This window comes from Pongo pygmaeus, chromosome 21 (genome assembly GCF_028885625.2).
Source record: "Pongo pygmaeus isolate AG05252 chromosome 21, NHGRI_mPonPyg2-v2.0_pri, whole genome shotgun sequence".
Classification (NCBI taxonomy): domain Eukaryota; kingdom Metazoa; phylum Chordata; class Mammalia; order Primates; family Hominidae; genus Pongo; species Pongo pygmaeus.
This window is the reverse complement of record NC_072394.2, coordinates 65,673,265-65,691,727: the sequence shown is the minus strand read 5'-3', so window position 1 is coordinate 65,691,727 and position 18,463 is coordinate 65,673,265. Positions and strand designations below refer to the sequence as shown.

Genomic DNA, 18,463 nt, shown 5'->3' with positions numbered 1-18,463 from the left:
TGCAGGACTGTGCAGCCCAAGGGGCGGCCGCACTGCCCACCTAGTCCTGTATCCCTTCTGGGTTCTCCACTCCAGTTCCCTGGGCAGGGCTGCCTCCTTGCTCTCAGAGATTTTACAGCTGGCTGTGGATTTTAGATGGTGCTGACTGGTTGGGCACCGTGATTCATGCCTGTAATCCCAATACTCTGGGAAGCCATGGTGACAGATCACTTGAGCCCAGGAGTTCAAGGCCAGCCTGGGCAACACAGTGAGAGCTGGGCATGGTGGTGTGCACCTGTGGTTCCAGAGGCTGAGGTGGGAGGATCTACTGGAGTCAGGGAAGTTGAGGCTGCAGTGAGCTGTGATTGTGCCACTGCGTTCCAGCCTAGGTGATGGAGCAAGTCCCTGTCTCCAAAAAAAAAAAAAAAAAAAAAAAAAAATAGGGCCAGGGCTGGGCATGGTGGCTCACACCTGCAATCCGAGTACTTTGGGAGGCCAAGGTAGGTGGATCACCTGAGGTCAGGAGTTCAAGACCAGCCTGGCCAACATGGTGAAACCCCATCTCTACTAAAAATACAAAAATTAGCCGGGCATGGTGGCAGCCGCCTGTAATCCCAGCTACTTGGGAGGCTGAGGCAGGAGAATCGCTTGAACCCGAGAGGTGGAGGTTGCAGTGAGCCGAGATCAAGCCACTGCACTCCAGCCTGGGGGAGAGAGTAAGCCTCTGTCTCCAAAAAATAAATAAAAATAAAAGGTGTTAATTTCACACTCGTGTTCATAGGTCCATCAGTGGGTGAACAGATACACAAAACAAGGCTTATCCACACAATATTTTATTCAGCCTTAAAAATGAGAAAAATGCTGACACTTGCTACAAAACGGATAAAACCAGAGGACCCTCTGCTGAGTGAAATAAGCCAGATGCAAGCAAACCCAGCGTAGGTCCACTCGCACTGGTCCCCAGAGCAGCCACACTTAAAGTCGAGACACAAAGTGGAATGGGGTTGCTGGGGCTGGGGGAGAGCAACCGGGAGCTAGCCTTTAATGAGCACAGAGCTTCGGTTTGGGAAGATGAGAAAGTTCTGAAGGCGGAGGGTGGCGGTGGCTGCACAACGCGAATGTACCTAATGGTGTGCACTTAAAAATGGCTAAAATGGTAAATTTTATGTTATGTAGATTTAGTGCAGGATGAGGAGGAGAGAGACAGCAATTCATTCACAACGCATGGGCCCCACCTCTGAACTCAGCCGCAGGTGGGCTTCCTGGGCTTGGTTTCCCGGCCTCCAGACAGCAACTGCCAGGCTTCTGGAAGCGCTTCCTCCCCTGAGACCCCCCAGCGGCGTCCAGCAGTCCAGCAGGGCCATCCCGAAGCCTCTGTGGGGGTGATGCTCTAGGCTGTACCCATGGTGCCAGAGGGTTGGGCTGACCGAAACTGGAGAGATTGTAGGGGAACATTTGTGCTCAGGTGCAAAACTCCACTTTGTCTTTCCACAGCACACCTGGGCTGTCTGACTCCATGGGGGCCCCACATCTTGGGAAAGCTGGGTGGACAGCTGATAGGGCACATCGCTGTCATCTGTGGACACGCAGGACCCCTGGCGGCAAAGGAACCCCAAAACCCAGTCTGGCTCTGCTGGCATGCTCATTTCAACACTCTCGGCCTAGGAGTCTGTTCCTGGGATTCTCCTTTGACCTGATTCCAACGTGTCACTTGTTTCCTCATGAATTAGTTACAGAAAGTCTTTAACGTGTTCATTCTTAAAAAACAAAGGTGTTAAATAAAGTAACAGTCTTCTTTTTGAATAGTTTAATAGTTATTATTTAAATAAGGCTTTGGCGTGCTTTTCCACATTTTTAGGTTTTTTTCTCTATGTGTACACCTTGCAAGATGTATCATTAACTCATGAAACCACCAGCTCCTCAGGCAATGAAAAGGGAGGTAGAAAGAACGCCAGAAAGGTGGGTCTGTGTGTTCTGGGGTGCATGGGGCCCGCCCCTGAGGAAGGTGCCAACCGTCCCTGGAGAGCAGAATCACCAGGTCTGGGAAAGCCGTGTGGGTTCCAGAGCCTGCGCCATGGCCATGCTGGGCAGGCCCAAGGGGTGCCCAGGCGTCTGCCCACTGAGAACACTGTTAGTGCGGAGGGATCCACAGGAGGGGAGAGCGGCACCAGGGTCCCAGAAACGGGCAAGGGTCTCTAGCCCGCCACCCACCCACTGCCCTGGGGGTCTCTGTCAGGCTGCTGGGAGACACAGAGACTCTGAGGTCATGTCTCGAGGGTGGCTACCCGGGGAGGATGGGCAGAGTCTGGAGACATTTCTGGCTGTTGTCTGACTGGGAGGAGGGAGAGTAGGTGCTGCTGGCAAGGGGTGGGTGGAGGCCAAGGATACCTTTAAGCATCCTACAGTGCACAGGACAGCTCCCACTAAGGAGGACAGCCCGCCAGAGACACAGCAAAATGGGCTGGGATTGGGGAGGCTGCAGCCTGGTGCCAGCCTCACATTAGCAGGCGGGCGCTGCAAGAGGCTTGCGGAGAGCACGGCAACCGCGGGAGGCTTGGCGGGAACCATGCGGAACAGATCGTGGTGGGAATGAGGCTGCGCCTACTAACAATAACCCCACTCACCCTGACGGCCACACCAGCCTGTAAGGACAGGGCCGAGCCCGCTGGCAGGTGGGGAAACTGAGGCCCAGAGAGCAGCGAGCCTGGTCTGGACCCAGGCCCACCCCACCCTCCCGCCAACTGGTGTGGACTCTCCTTCAGCAGCTTCAGGCTCCACAGTGGTTTGCGTTCCTCTCTGCTCGTGTGTCTAACATGGAGTGACCAAGTCCCACACACTGAGTCCCCTCTGTCCCGGGGCTGCTGGTGCCTGGGTCCTTGGAGAGGCTGTGGGGTTGGGAGCTAGAGGTCCTCGTGGGTGGAGCTCAGGTCCACCCTCTGGGCCTGTCCAAACACCAGGAAGGTGCACAGCCCCACGTTGCTGATGATGGCCACAAGGTTGAACAGGCAAGTCCAGGAGCCCGTGGTCTCGATCAAGTAGCCGCCCAGACACACACCCACGACACCTGCCCAAAAGAGGCCCAGGTGGGCTGAGCACTCCCGGGCAGCCCAGGCCCCACGTCCCACCCTGGTTCCCAGGGTAGTGCCAGGGGAAGGGCTGGGGGTCTAGCGCCTGATAGACAGAAGCCCCCATGGTTCCCAGGGCTGAATTCGGTGTCCCAGCTGTGGGTCAGGCTCAGACTTGGAGGGTCTTGGAGGGGCAGAGATCTCATAGGCCATCCAGAAAATGGCCTGGTAACAAGTCCCCCTTGTCCCACTGAAGGGGAAATGGGAGCCACAGGCCGGCCCAGGCAAGGCTGAGCTGGAGAAGGACCCCCATCATCCACGGCACTCAGCGGGGCCAGGCGGTGTCCCGGGGACCCTGGGCTACCAGGATGGGAACATATCTGTGAATCAGGGCAGATGGCGACCCATGAGCCACCTGCCATCAGCAAAGTCCAGTGGAACCTGGAAGGCAGCCACATCCTCCTCTCCTGGGCCTGCTCTGGGGTCTGCGCCCTCCTCTGACACCGGGACCCCCTCTGAAGGGAAGCACACCCCCACCCTGCAGCACCTCGGTGGGCTCAAACCCCACAGACAGGGGAACTCCTGGGCGCAGAGGCCCGCCCCTCACCTGCCAAGGCCCCGGCGGTGTTGGCCACACCTGTGAACAGGCCAGAGTGAGCGAGAATATGGATGGTCAGCAAAAGCCCTCCAGGATCTCCCATGGCCCGCCCACCCACCCGGAGGCCAAGGGAGGGGCAAAGCTGGGGTGGGCAAGGTCCTCACCAAACAGAAAGCCGGCGCAGGACGGGGCCAAGTCCTGGATGTTAACGGAAATGCCACTGTGGAGAGGAAAGAGGGTGGTGAGCGGCCCTGGCCACCACCGAGCTCGTGGCCCAGGGTTGTCACAGGGGAAGTGGGGAAGCAAGGTCTAGTGGAGCCACGGGAGGGGCTGGGAGACGCTCAGGCCTGCTCCCTGGCCAAAACACTGCAGCCCTGCACACCATGCCAACCCGAGCCCCAGCCGCCCACTGGCCAGAGCGCTGCAGCCCTGCACACCACGCCAACCCGAGCCCCAGCCGCCCGTCTTCATGGAGGACCCAGTGCAGGAAGCGACTCCTTAGAGTAAAGTGCTGTGGGGAAAGCACGTTTGCACAAATCACGCGCACGTGCTGCTCACTGATGTGAACTGCTGGTTCCTAAAGAACTCCTATTGAGTCTTCAATGCAGTCGCTGCCCAGCAGCTTGGGAAGGGGGTGAAGTGTGAGGAAGAGACTCAGAAAGAGGTGGACAGAGCTCCCTCTTCACATGCGTGGGCCTGGGGCGTGCGGGCAGCACGGTGGCTCTGGTGGATGGAGCAGTCGGCCCTCACCTGTGGTTGAAGGTCTGGAGGCCGATGGAGGCTGATGCAAAGACCACAGACTCACAGAAGCTGGAGGTGTGGCCCAGGCACAGAGCAAAGACACTGGAGAGGCCAAGGCCCATGCCCTGCAGGAAAGCGCCACCGTGACGGACAGGCACCCAGCCGGCCTGCAGCTGGGCCCTCTCCTGACTCGGCCGCCCGACAACCCCCCTGGGCGCACTGCACAACGGTCAGGTCGGCTGGGACCGAAAACCTCTCTCAGACCAGGACCCCTAGAGGAGATCTGGGAGGAGGCTTCGCAAGAATCAGCCCCGCTCCAAGGGAGAGGCCCTATTCGACGTGGGCAAGCTCAGGCCTGGTCCCAGAGGGGTACAGGATGCTGACCCCAGCCTGCCCCCCAGCAGCGGTCTAAACAGCCCCCTCTGGGCCCCAGTGCTGGACACATGGAGAGGCCTGGCATTTGCCTGGTCCCAGACATCAGGTGACTTGGGGACATAACCCTGCGGTCCTGGGAGACCCTGAACAAAGCAGGGATATCCAGAGAGAACGACTGGAATGATTCTCCTACCTGCATGAGCTTCCGCACCGTGATGGCTCTGTAACCTACAGACGGAGGCCAGGGAAGGGGCTCTCGTTAGCCCTTTCGTGCTGACACCCCAGACAGCACCCAGAGGGGGTCCCATCCCGAATGGCTGCAGAGGGGCAGCAGGGGAGGAAGAGGCTTGGGGCTCAAGACAGCTATCCCGTGCTGCAGGCACACACGTGTGTGTGGTGCAGCTGCGAGGCAGCACGTGTGCCTTTGGAAGCTTCCCAAGGCGTGGGTTTGGGCAGAAACACAGAAGAACAGCCACACGGCAGTTACAGAGGCGGAAACAGGTGAGTGGCCCCACTTCCTCTGCTGCTCCAGATTTTCTAGCTTTTCCACAACGAGTGTGTATTCCTTTTGCAATTAGGAAAAACAGGAACATTCTAAGAATAGGCATACGTGTGTGGAGAGAGCATGTGGGCACGCGTGTGCATCCGCCTGTACGTGTCTGTGCAGCGGACACTGCACTAGGGGAAGAAACACGCAGCCCGCTCGGGGCTCATCCCAGCGTGGGTCTGGAGCACATGGAACAAAGATAGAAGCTCTTCCAAAGGTTCAAGGATGCTTGTAACCTCTGACCCCTCCAGGTGCCTTCCCGGAGGGTCAGGGGCTGCATCCAGCCCCCAGTGATGAGCTCCACAGTCACTGTGAGACCAGACCCTCTCACCACAGTCTAACCCCACCCTTTAAGGAGGAGGCCGAGCCTGGAAATAAGTGCCCCTCTGTCCCAGCTCTCCGTGTGCTGAAGCTGCACCCCCAGGAGGGAAGCATCCTGCCCCTCGAAAGCGAGCTGAACCAGGGTGTGGCCTCTGGCCCCGGTCCCCTCCCTGGGGCTCACCCTGATTGATGAGATGATCAGAGAGAAACCCGCTGAATAGACTGGCCGGAATCGCCACCAACCAAGGCACCACGTTGAAGATCCAGCCCTGCAGGGGGGAGTGTGGCCTCAGAGGGGGCCAGGGCCGGCACCTGGCCATCTGGAAGAGGATACTCAGGCTGGACAGCTCCCCCGTGCCCACCACTGCCCAGGAAAGCTCTCCGGCAGGGCCAGCCCTGCTCCTGGGAATGTGCAGCTCTTGACCACCACCCGGCGGGGCAGCAAGACAGCCTCAGAGAAGGAACCGTGCTGACCGCAGGTGACCCCTCTGTCCACATCCCGGCTTCTGCACCGGCCTCCTCAGGCTCTGAAGTCGGGTTCTGTGGGCCAGCAGGTCACCGGTGAGGGCTGGAGGGCTGCAGCCGCAGCAGGAAGGCACCAAACACCCGCATCATTTCCAGCCTCAAACACAGAAACCTGCCCCGAGCATGGACGGGGTCCTCTCCAGAGGAAGAGCCTGGCAGTGCCAGGACCCTCAGAGACCAGGAGGAGCCGAGGGTTCCGCCATCTGCAGGCCAAGGACCCACGGTGCCTGGTGCAGCTCAAGCCTCGTGCCTTCTGGGGGCTCCTTCACCCTGCGGGAGCCCCCGACTCACCTTGGCGTCGGGGAAGGTCTCCTTGAAGAAGGTGGGCAGCCAGGAGAGGAGGACGAAGAAGGAGCAGGCTGCAGAGAGCTGGGAGACGATGGCTGCCCTGCGGGGCCCAACAGTGGACCGTGACTCTGGTGCCACACAAGCTGGCCGGGCCTGTGGGACCCACCCCGAGAGGCCTCCCCTGGGGGCCAGAGTCCCGCTTCTCTGAGCCCTAGGCCCTGCTGGCTCAAGGGCTGTCAGGTCTGGCCAGGTTCACACCCCCATGGTCACCGGCCCTGCCGCTGCTCCAAGGGGCGGCACAGGTCCCAGCTCACCAGACAGCAGGCTTCCGGAAGAGCCGTCTCCAGGGGACTCTGCTGTGCCTGGACACCGGCCGGCCTTGGGCCAGGACACCCAAGGCCAGGATGAGATCTAAGGGAGCAACGGTTTCAAAGTGATGGCTATCAGGGCGGGAGGCGCCATCCGTTGCCAAAGGATTGGGGATTTGGGGGTGGTTCCAGAGGGCTCAGCAGGCCTCGTCCATGCCTCAGACTGCACATTGGCGCCAGCCTCCTGTAGCCTTCCCTACCAGGAACCTAACAGGCAGCATCACCTTCAGAACCGTTCTGAACAACCCTCCCCATGGCCTCCTCCAGAGCCCCCTCCTGGCCACCCAAAGACTCGGCTGCTCCTGCACCCTGCCTTGACCTGTGCACAGCAGGTCTTCCTGGGTGTCTGCCTTAGCCCTAGATGGAACCTTCCAGATCGAATTGGGTGGCAGAGCCGCTGACAGCTTAGCACCCGAGCGCTTTTCCTCACTGGTGGATTCTTTGGGAGGTCAAAGCCGCCGTCTCCGGGCTCCTGCTCCAGGAGGCACTGAGCAGCCGTGGGCGCCCGGGACTAGCCCGCCCGGCCTGCGTTACCTTTTTCACTCAGCAGGTACCTGTACACGTACCACACCCAAAGCAAGGTGAGGCCGCCGGAGAAATAGAAGATGCTCTGCCAGCCGTACCATTCCAGGAGCAGGGAGCCCACTGCCCCGGTCAGCAGCGTCCTGCAAAGACAGGGGGAGTGTGGCCAGGCCTCTCAGCGTCACCCCTTGGGTGAGGAGGGGCCTCTCAGAAACCCCACCCTGGTGCAGGCTGAGCCCCTGGAGAAGAGAGTGTTTTCATTGCCTCCAGAGCAGCAGCTCGGAAGCCACCGTCCCAGCCTGTTTTGTTAAGGACTTCTGGTATTCAGGGGAGACTCCGGACACACAGGGCTGGGGCGGACTTGGGACCAGCTACGCATGTGTCCCAGTCGGGAGGCTGCTCTGGAACTCACGTTGTTTTTCACATCTTGCTTCTAGGCCTTCAAACTGGCCTACAATTTGTCATGTGGATCCTTTTCAACTAAAAACGGCACTGAGGAGGAGACAGTGATGAGCATATACTACAGTGAACCTCCACACGGTTTCTGTGCTTCAAACATCATTGAGGATAAAATTCAAAAAGACTTCTGGATGCAAAAATACCACGACGGCCAAATCCAACAACCCCCATCCCGTCCCCATGACTTCATTGTCCCAAATAGCCCCTCAGAGGCTCCCTTCTAGGTGCAACCTGGCTGGCGGCCCAGCCCCCATCTGCTGCTGAGGCCCCTCCACTGGCACCGGGGGGAATAGTTAACATCATGGCAAAAGGAGGAAGAGAGAGAGCCCCAAAGCGGGGCCTGGCATCCAGATGGGGCCTCCTTCCTCCCACTGAGCCTCTGTGGGGTGGACACAGCTCCTGGGGCAGCAGGACTTGGCCTTGGGCACCAGGGCGGGCTGGGGTAGCACTCTTCCTGCCCCTCCCAGCCCACACTTGACCCTGTCTCTGCTCCCCACGTGAGTGCAGAAAAACCGCAGGACACTCAATGAAACCGGGTTTCGGAGAAGTGAGGATTCATTCTTTAGTAGACGTATATCCCCTCCGGTTTATCTGAAATTCACATTCCTCTGGGCAGTCTGTTTTTATCTGATGAATCTGGTCACTCTAGGCCTGCCTGGGCCTGCTCCCGGCCCCACCTACACGGGCCGCCTCCACCCCTCTGAACCTCAGCAACAGTAACACGAGGGCCTGAGCCCAGCGATTGGGAAGCCCCTGTCAGCTCCTGCACCTATCCACGCTGCTACAACCACTGGGAAGGCCTCCCACCCCTGGCCTGGCCTTGATCCAGGCCGCCAGCATCGCTAGAGGGTCTGAAGCTGCCCAAGGAGCGGGCACTGGGAGGGAGGACTGGGGGCACGGGGTTGCCGCATTGTGGATGAGGACAAGCCGTCCTCCAGCCAGCTGATAGGCCCACCCTGGCCCAGACGCTCCTGGGCTCACAGACTCTCCTGTCGGGGGTGGGGGCCAGCGGAGGGTGGGGACGGCATCTGGCATCGTTAGCACAGATGAAAGGAAATGAGATGATGTGGCCACTCCTCCAACCCATGTCCCCAAGTCCCAGCCTCATCACCTGCCAGCCACTCCAGAAGGGCAGAAATATGCACAAAGCAAGCACGGTGCCCGGGGCTGGTACCTGCAGAGCACAGCCTCAGGCTACAGAACCCAAAAGGCATCTGTGGGACCTGCCTCACCCATGGTAGCCCTGCAGGCCCATGTCGCCCATCCCCCACGCAGACCAGGGGCTCACCTGGTGGCCTCTCCTGGGCCCCGTCTTAGGCCAGGACTTACCCAAACTGGGAGCCGGCGCCCACGATGCTGTAGGTGAAGGCTCGCTCACTCTCCCGCACCTTCTGCGACAGCAGGCTGGTCAGGGCAGGGAAGTAAACCCCTGCAACAAGTGGAGGGAGGGTCTCTTGGGGTCCATCCAGGGAGGCTCGTCCCGGCCCATCTGCTCAGGTTTGGGCTGTGATTCCAGAGGACGTCCACCTGTCCCTCTCGCTCACCTCCCCACCCGAGGGACCAGCAGGGCAGGGCTTTTGGTGCCACTGAGGAAACAGACTCCTTTTGGGCGAGGCTCGCTCAGGGTCATGCCACCCGCACGGCTGAGGGAAACACCCCTGCTTCCAAGCTAGCCCTCCCACCCCACGAACACGCACACGCACATGTGCACTCTCTCACCACCGTCCTCCACCTGTGCTTTACAGAGTCCTCGCACCAACACACACACACGCCTGCACACGCACACGTCCACCAGCACACTTCTTGGCAGTGCTGCACGGTGCTCACACTGATGCAGATACATGCCTGCGCACGAAGATACACACCTGCATGCACAGAAACCTGCCGCACGCGTGCACAGACACATACTTCCCCCAGGAAAGCTGCCCTTCCCTGTTTTATAAACTGAGCTTCCTCCTAGGATTTCTTTTGGACCAAGTGTTCTCGGCCACTTTAGAAGTTTGGAAACCACCTTACCACCCCATGTAGCTCCACATCCAGAGGGCTCTGAGCCTGACCTGGAGGGACTCTGCGAGGGGAGGCACCATGGAGCCACGGTGACAACAGGAGCTTGTCCCCCAAACCCACGGGCCGTGTCTACAGGGCGCTGATGCTACCCTGCAGGGGGGCATCGTCAAACAGACGGCCACACACAGGAAGCGCCTGCCTGGCCAGCGCCTATAACTTTTAACTGCAGAGCGCTCACTCATAGGCTCACGGCTCCTGGCCAGCGCCTGTAACTTTTAACTGCAGAGCGCTCACTCATAGGCTCACGGCTCAGAGGCAGGGCCCATTCCCTCGCTCCCTCGAGGGAGGCTGGGGGCCACCTGGCGGAGCTCCGTGGGGCTCCCTCCAGAAGTCCGATGCCCCGCAGCAAGAGCCACAGGTCTTGGGACACCCAGCGTCTCTGCTCTGCCCGAGGACAGCGTGCACAAACACGGCAAAGCCAGCCGCAGGTGGTGCCCACGGTTACCATGCAGCTGCCATTGCTGCCCCCCAGACCCCCAGAGTAGGCTCATGGGCACAGGATGACATCTGACATTGAGACGTGCCAGACTTTGAAGGTTTCTAGAAAACAGAATGTGCCTCAGGTGCCAAGTCATCGTAGCACAAAAAGCTGGGCCCTGCAGAGGAAGCGCAGCTGGAGCTGGCAGCGAGCCTATGGGGTCTGGCTGCCTGCTGGGTCCCCAGAGCTGCCCACGAGGACAGCCGCCTGCCCCAGGGCTGAGGATCTTCTCAGCAACACTTGGAGGCATTGGTCAGCCCAGTCCGAGGCAGTGCCACTGTTTTCTTCACAGCTTCAGCCTTGGGACCCTCTTCCCTCACCCCAAAGACCCTCCAGTAAACAAAGATGAGGGCCCCCACCCCCCGCCAGGCCTGTCCTCCCCTCCAGGTGGTTGCTCATTCGTTCATTCCTCCCCTCCTCCTCCAGCTCCTGCAGTGGGGCCTGGCCAGTGCCTGGGGAGGCGGTGATGCTGGAAGGGCTGGCTCTGGGATGAGGCCTCACAGTAAACACACAATCTTAAGTCCTCAGTTGCACTCGCTGCACCCTCTTCTGAGGGTGGGCCATGCACGGGGCCCTTGTTCTCATGTGACACCCCGTGACCATGAGAGTGGCCTCTCTCCTGGGCAGACCCTCTTCCTCTGTTATGGAGAGAGTCCCATGCAGCACCTTCCAGGCTGTAATCTTGGGGAGTGAGGGTGTGGAGAGGGAGGAGAACGAGGCCTGGGAGTGAACTCCCCAAAGTCTCTGGACTTGGAGGAGAGGGAGGGCAGAGGTTCTAGGGGAGTCATGGCCAGCGCTCTGAATCTGATGCCGGCTCAGGAAGGTAGGGGGAGTCCTGAGTGGGGGGTCTGGATGGCCCAGGACACTGGGCGAGGAGTGGCCCAGGCTGGGAACTGCTGATGGGTGGGGTGGCCAGGCAGGCTGGGTTGGGGCCGGTAGGCCCCTGCAGGCTGGAGGCCTAGCTGTTTCTCCAGGGGACCCCAGCCAAGTAGGGGCCCCCCAAAGCCCCCTTGACCCCCCCACCCACTTTGTTCTCCTGACAATTAAGGTGCTCCAAGGCCCTAGTAGTGGAGGCATCATCAGCATACATGTGACCAAAATGCACAAAACCCAGAGTCCCACAGCGGGTCCCTTGCAGCTAGAATCCGCCACTGAACTAAGATGTTTGGTGACAAAATTCAGGGGCAGGGGCAAGTTCACTACACAGGTGCCCCCTGTGATCCTGTGTATCACTGCAGAGTGTGCACCTACAGAAGGCACATGCATGGCCACACGTACACCCTCATACGGGCACACTCACGCACGTACACATGCATATGGGCACGCATACGCACATACACATGGATACGGGCACGCACACACACATACGCATACAGGCATGCACACACATGCATTCCACCTGCACGCACACGTGCATGCACACATATGTACACACAGGTACAAGCACAACATACATGCACACTGCTTGCATACACGTGTCTGCAGGGACATATACACTTGCACACGCACACACACAGGTGTACGCATGCACGCGGGCATGCCCATACACACACACTTGCACACGCACACACACACAGGTGCATGCATACACGCGGGCATGCCCATACACACACTTGCACACACACACACACACAGATGCACGCATGCACGCGGGCATGCCCATATACACACTTGCACACACACAGGTGCACGCATGCACGCCCATACACACACACTTGCACACGCACACACACAGGTGCATGCATGCACGCGGGCATGCCCATGCACACACACTTGAGCATGCACACACACACAGGTGCATGCATACACGTGGGCATGCCATACACACACTTGCACACGCACACACACAGATGCACGCATGCACGCGGTCATGCCCATATACACACTTGCACATGCACACAGGTGCACGCATGCATGCAAGCATGCCCATACACACACACTTGCACACACACACACACAGGTGCACGCATGCACGCGAGCATGCCCATACACACACACACTTGCACACGCACACACACAGGTGCACGCATGCACGCGGGCATGCCCATACACACACACGTGTGCACACACACAGGTGCATGCATACACGTGGGCATGCCCATACACACACTTGCACACGCACACACACAGATGCACGCATGCACACGGGCATGCCCATATACACACTTGCACATGCACACAGGTGCACGCATGCATGCGAGCATGCCCATACACACACACTTGCGCACACACACACGTGCACGCATGCACGCAGGCACGCCCATACACACACACTTGCACACGCACACACACAGGTGCACGCATGCACGCGGGCATGCCCATGCACACACACTTGAGCATGCACACACACACAGGTGCATGCATACACATGGGCATGGCCATACACACACTTGCACACGCACACACACAGATGCACGCATGCACACGGGCATGCCCATATACACACTTGCACATGCACACAGGTGCACGCATGCATGCGAGCATGCCCATACACACACACTTGCACACACACACAGATGCACGCATGCACGCAGGCACGCCCATACACACACACTTGCACACGCACACACACAGGTGCACGCATGCACGCAGGCATGCCCATGCACACACACTTGAGCATGCACACACACACAGGTGCATGCATACACGTGGGCATGCCCATACACACACTTGCACACGCACACACACAGATGCACGCATGCACGCGGTCATGCCCATATACACACTTGCACATGCACACAGGTGCACGCATGCATGCGAGCATGCCCATACACACACACTTGCGCACACACACACACACGTGCACGCATGCACGCGAGCATGCCCATACACACACACTTGCGCACACACACACAGGTGCACGCATGCACGCGAGCATGCCCATACACACACACACTTGCACACGCACACACACAGGTGCATGCATGCATGCAGGCATGCCCATACACACACTTGCACGCACACACACACAGGTGCACGCGTGCATGCGAGCAGGCCCATACACACACACTTGCACACGCACACACACAGGTGCACACATGCATGCGAGCATGCACATACACACATACTTGTACACCATCTGCATTCATGCATGCACCTGCACACACATCCGTGCACACTCCCCTTGTGTCCCCACCTGGTGCCAGAGAGCGTGAGGGAGCCGCCTGAGCTCCCCTTACCTTGGAGCAAGCCCATGAGGATGCGTGAGGAGGTCATGAGGGCCAGGTGGGCACTGCTCAGGTGGGCGAGCAGTGGGGTGATGGCCGTGATGGAGCCCCAGGCAGAGGCTGACAGCAGGATGACCTTCTCACCCCCAATCCTGGAGGGAAGACAGAGGGAGGTGAGGATGTGGCTGTGCAGGACCAAGAGGCACCACCCTGACTGAGGGCAGCCCTCGAGTGGGTGCTCGGAGCTGGGCCTGGCCTGTCTGCCTCTACAGGGCCTGCTCATGACCCCAGAGCTGCCTCGTGAGGAGACCAGGTACTCCAGGGGAGCGGCCTGCCTCCTCTGCCTGCAGAGCCCTGGGGCCTTGCCAAGCCTGGCCTCTCCCCTCCCAGCTCCCATCTTCCTCTGGGTGGGTCTTCTGCCCAAATTTATCCACCAAGCTCCTTCCCCGGGAGTCGCATCCTCTGTGTGCAGCAGCACAGCCAGCCCACTCACCCCTGGAGGCCCCAGTGGGGCGGCCCCCACCAGCCTGGAGATGGGGAAGAGGGGCAGTTACCGATCCCCGAGGTGGCCACCCACAACCTGCGTCAGGCAGTAGCCCCAGAAGAAGCTGCTGAGCACGATGCCGGCCTCCTTCTTGTTCCAGCCGAAGTCCTGGCTCATGGAGACAGTGCAGATGGGCATGCTGGAGCGGGCGCAGTACAGAAGGCACGTGCCCAGCAGCAGCGTCCCCGTCCATGCCTGGCACTCGGGCCTGTGGGACAGGAGATGGTCAGGCCCTGGGGAGGCCCCACGGCCCTGCTGCTTCGAGTTCGTCACTCAGAGACCTCCCTCAGGGCTGGGGGACATGAGACTGTGAATGGGGACAGCTTTGATGGAGGGCAACTTGGCAAGCATTCAAACACCTAATCGCACCTATCTGCTGACCCCTGGGAGAACACAGGCAGCCAGAAAAGAGGCACAGTGGCGGCTGGGAGCAACCGAGTGGCCAGCACACGGGCAGGTCACAGCAACAACAACTCATCCCCACAAAAGGTGCCTGGGTCAGGCCCTGCTTGCTCCCCTCAAAGAGAACAGACGAGAGGGTGACCAGGAGATGGGTGGCAGAGGAGTCGGACACTGGAGAGTCTCACCCCACCCTTTCCAAAAGGTCCTGTCTGCCCCTGCGGGGAGCTGGCTGCACCCAGAACCTGCCACAGATGAGTGAGTGGATGACAGTGTGCTGTGGACAGAGGGGCAGGTATCCGGCCTTCTTGGCACTCTCTGCAAGTCTGCGCCTAGACGCTTCCCACAGGAGAAAAGACCACCAAGTCGGGCACTGACCACGCCCGAGATCACAGAGCCAGGCCGGCCAGCTCACACTCCCAACCCTGGTGAGGGAGGCCCGGTGAGATCTCAGAGACAAGAACAGATCGCTCCAGCAGCCCAGAGCTGCGTCCTCTGACACTTCCCGCTCTGCCAGAGGCTATCCTGGCTCCAGCCCCTCCCCACAGCAGGGCCAACCATTAACCCCTGGAGTTTGGAGAAAGTTGTGTGGGAGGAAGTGCTGTCTGCCCTGGAACTTGGCAGTGAGTATGGTTTCGCCAGCGTCATTTGCAGCCAGGTTCCACTCTGGGGACAACTGGCTTGCTCCATATCTGGCTGTAGCCTGGGTCTGGGGACCAGGTCTGCTCCCTAGGTTACCACAGAAGGACACAGTCCTCACCGCCAGCCTGCCTAACCCAGTACAGCCCTGGCCTCCACGCCCTGTCCTGGCGTGGTTGATACCCGCAGCCCTGTTATTTACCTGGCCCCAGGCTCTCTGTAAACAGTTTTCATTGACTTAACAGGAGGCTTGCAGAAGGGACATGGGGGCCCCACCCTTAACTTTCCACTAAAAGCCACACAGTCCAAAGGTGCCTTTAAAAAGGAGCTTTAGAGCCAGGTGTGGTGGCTTATGCCTGTAATCCTAGCACTTTAGGAGGCCGAGGTGGGCAGATCACTTGAGCCCAAGAGTTCAAGACCAGCCTGGGAAACATAGGGACATCCTCAGCTCTACAAAAAAAAAAAAAAAAAAAACCTTTAAAAATTAGCCAGGGCTGGGCATGGTGGCTCACGCCTGTAATCCCAGCACTTGGGGAGGCCGAGGCGGGAGGATCACAAGGTCAGGAATTCAAGACCAGCCTCGCCCACATGGTGAAACCCAATCTCTACTAAAAATACAAAAATTAGCCAGGCGTGGTGGCCGGCGCCTGTAATCCCAGCTACTTGGGAGGCTGAGGCAGGAGAATCGCTTGAACCTGGGAGGCAGAGGTTGCAGTGAACCGAGATCAAACTACTGAACTCCAGCCTGGGCGACAGAGTGAGACTCCATCTAGCGAGACTCCATCTCAAAAAAAAAAACCCATTAGCTGAGTGTGATGGTGTGCACCTGTGGTCCCAGCTGGGAGGCTGAAGTAGGAGGATCGCTTGAGCCCAGGAGGTCGAGGTTGCAGTGAGCCGAGATTGCACCACTGCACTCTAGCCTGGGCGACAGAGAGAGACTCTGTCTTGAAAAAAAAAAGGGGGGGAGGTGGGGGACCTGTGTCCAGGTGGCACCTGCCCCGCACTGCCTGGCCGCTAGCTAGAAACAGCAGAAAGCTCAGTTGCACTGATTCTCACCCCCATCGCGGCCAGCACAGTACTGAGAACACAGAGCCACTCCCTGGCCTCCTTGGAAGGAGGAAGTCAAGAACAGCCCTTCCAGGCAGACAATCCGCCCTATGCGGCAGGCGGCAGCCACAGCCCCTTCTCTGAGCTGGGCAGGTGGTGCTGGCCAGGTGGGCACAGGGTCACCCTCCACAGCCGCTGCGGAGACAAGGATGTCAGGCTGGAGAGGATGACCCAGACAGTCGGCTACCTGAGGGCTGACTAGGACCCCAGGCTGGGAATCCTCCATCCTGCTGGGGGCGCGGGGGACGGGGGGTGTGCCAAGAACCGGAAAGCTTTGGGCAGCCTGAACAGCTTCCTCCCACCACTCCGCACTCCCTGAGCCCAGCAGCCTGCTTCCTGTGAACTTTCTAGAGCAAATGGCCCTTGTGCAGCAGCAGCATCCACGGCTAAGCAAACAGGTGGTCACATGGCCCCTTGATTCAGAAAAGGGAACTGTCCGGGGCCAGGCCAGGAGAGCAGCCAACCGGAGAGTGTGGGTGCCGCCCTCCAGCTCTGTTCTCGCCTGGCCCAGCCTTCATGATGCGGCTGCAGGAGGCAGGGCTAGGAAAAGGCGTGGGTGTGGCAGCCTTGACCCACAGGCCCCTCCAGAATCCTTGGCGCTACCCAGTAAGGGCCTGCAAAGGAAGTTGCCAGAGCTGTGGCAAGGGCTCCTTTTTAAACATCAAGCCTGGGAGGGACGTAGTGAAGGCGGAGCCACTAAAACCAAGCCACCAGTGAGGAGGCCCTGAAGCCCTGGGGAGCTGGCCCTGCCTGGCACGCCTGGATGAACGTGGATGGGGGAAGAGGAAGAGAGCAAGGGGCAGGGCCCGCTGAGGGCAGCCCTCCCCTCTAATTGGCGCCTGACAGGGCTGTGATCTGGGCTGCCAGCTTTTCCCACGCAGCCAGCGCTCCCTTCATCTGGGTGCCAACATCCGATGGTGGCACTGCCCCTTTGGGCCTTCCTGCAACTCTTCCCAGCACTTCTAGGGTCCTCAGCCCTCATACAGCTGGGAACTGGCGGGGCCGGAAGGTGCCATTACCTTGCCATGGTCACGGTAGGTGCCCTGGGGACTCAGTGCAGGCAGGAGACTGCTCTGGAACCCACAGGGCCTGAGTCTAGGCCCAGGGTCCAGCCACTTGAGGCCTCAGCCCAAGACCCAGAGCCAAGGGGTTCAGCAGTGTGGGGGCTGCTCTCAGGAGCTCCGTGGCAGAGGCCCTCCCCAGCTGACCAATGGCCCGCGGTCACCATCTCGCCCGGTTTCTGAGGTGTCACCTGCCCGGGGAGCCTCCTACAGGCAGCAGTGCTGGTGGCCAGGCGACCTGCCCAGGCCCTGCTTCTCCCCACCACCAAATGCTCTGAGAGCTGAAGCCAGCGGGGAGCTCGTCCCCAGCACACAGCTGGCACGTGGTGGCAGGACCCCCCCCCCCCCCCCCCCCCGTCCAGCTGCAGGCTCCAGCCCGTGCCCCCTACCTGGCCTCCTGACTGTCCCGGCGCCTGCCTGTCAGGGTCATGCATACACAGGGTGGTCCCACCTGGCGGGGGGTATGCCTTCTGACCGTCCAGGACAATGCCCCTGGCCTGGGGAACATAGCCCTGCCTGGAAGAGCCCCAGGAACACTGGCTGGGATACGGCACTTGCCAGGTCCCGTCCTGGAATCTCATGGCAGGGAGGAAGGACGGGACACTCACTTCCTTCCATCTCCCACAAGGAACACAGGAGGCCCCACAGCCAGAGAAGCCCGCCCAGCTCAGCGCTCCCCACCTAGCATCATCCCACACGGCAGTATCTGAGCTCCCTCCCCACGGCCCCATCTCGACCACTCCCACCCCTCCTCCCCTCACCCCCGCCACACCTGGACCACTGGGTGTCCCCGGCCATGTCCCTGCGGGTCTCGTCTGGGGGTGGCTGCATCAGGCTTGGGGTGCTTGGACGGCGTGGGCACAGCTGTGTCCCGGGGCTGCCTCCCAGCTCAGGCTGACCCACCCGGGCAGCACCGCCCAAGTCCACGTGTCAGTCCCAGCGCGCTTCCGTCTGGTTCTCTCAGGACTTGTCGCCCCCAGACGGCCACCAGGGCGGGCAGGCGGGGCAGGGCGGGGCATACCACTCGGGTGCCCGCCCCACCCTGCTGACGTCCCTCCCTGCTGCCCCATAGAAGCGGGGCCGACGGTCGCCCTGGCTGGTCTGACGCGCCCTGGCTCAGCCCCAGCCGAGGTTAGTGTGGGGGCAGAGGGGGATTCCCAGCAGCAGGCTGGTCAGACTGGGGCTTCAGAGAAGGGCCCTGGTGGTAAGCCTG

General features: G+C 60.0%; 1 protein-coding gene across 3 annotated transcripts; it reads right to left on the bottom strand.

Annotated features, from left to right (window-relative positions):
• Positions 1–1,774: 1,774 nt before the first annotated feature.
• SLC17A9 (solute carrier family 17 member 9) lies at positions 1,775–18,271 on the bottom strand. 3 transcript variants are annotated; one of them, XM_054468050.2, is made up of 13 exons: positions 18,023–18,271; positions 14,055–14,252; positions 13,513–13,652; positions 9,118–9,217; positions 7,342–7,472; positions 6,754–6,850; positions 6,443–6,539; positions 5,808–5,895; positions 4,952–4,986; positions 4,393–4,508; positions 3,807–3,862; positions 3,652–3,681; positions 1,775–3,043 (listed from the first exon to the last, which is right to left on the bottom strand). In XM_054468050.2, the coding sequence occupies exons 1-13, from the start codon at positions 18,079–18,081 to the stop codon at positions 2,880–2,882; spliced, it is 1,311 nt and encodes a 436-aa protein (XP_054324025.1). In that variant the 5' UTR covers positions 18,082–18,271; the 3' UTR covers positions 1,775–2,879. The 3 variants fall into 3 exon arrangements, 2 of the variants coding, with proteins under 2 accessions (XP_054324025.1, XP_054324026.1); XM_054468051.2 differs by lacking the exon at positions 18,023–18,271 and adding an exon at positions 17,640–17,955; XR_010125100.1 differs by lacking the exon at positions 1,775–3,043 and having other exon boundaries at positions 3,649–3,681; positions 4,952–5,323.
• Positions 18,272–18,463: the final 192 nt, after the last annotated feature.

What these genes read in the sequence shown, in the direction of transcription:
- SLC17A9 (XM_054468051.2), bottom strand. Translation starts at nt 17,758, where the DNA reads ATGTTCCCCAGGCCAGGGGCATTGTCCTGGACGGTCAGAAGGCATACC. An exon ending in TTCCGGAAGCCTGCTGTCTG is followed by an intron (nt 6,540 to 6,753) that starts GTGAGCTGGGAC and finishes TGGGCCCCGCAG; the next exon opens with GGCAGCCATCGTCTCCCAGC. An exon ending in AGACCTTCCCCGACGCCAAG is followed by an intron (nt 5,896 to 6,442) that starts GTGAGTCGGGGG and finishes TCCCCCCTGCAG; the next exon opens with GGCTGGATCTTCAACGTGGT.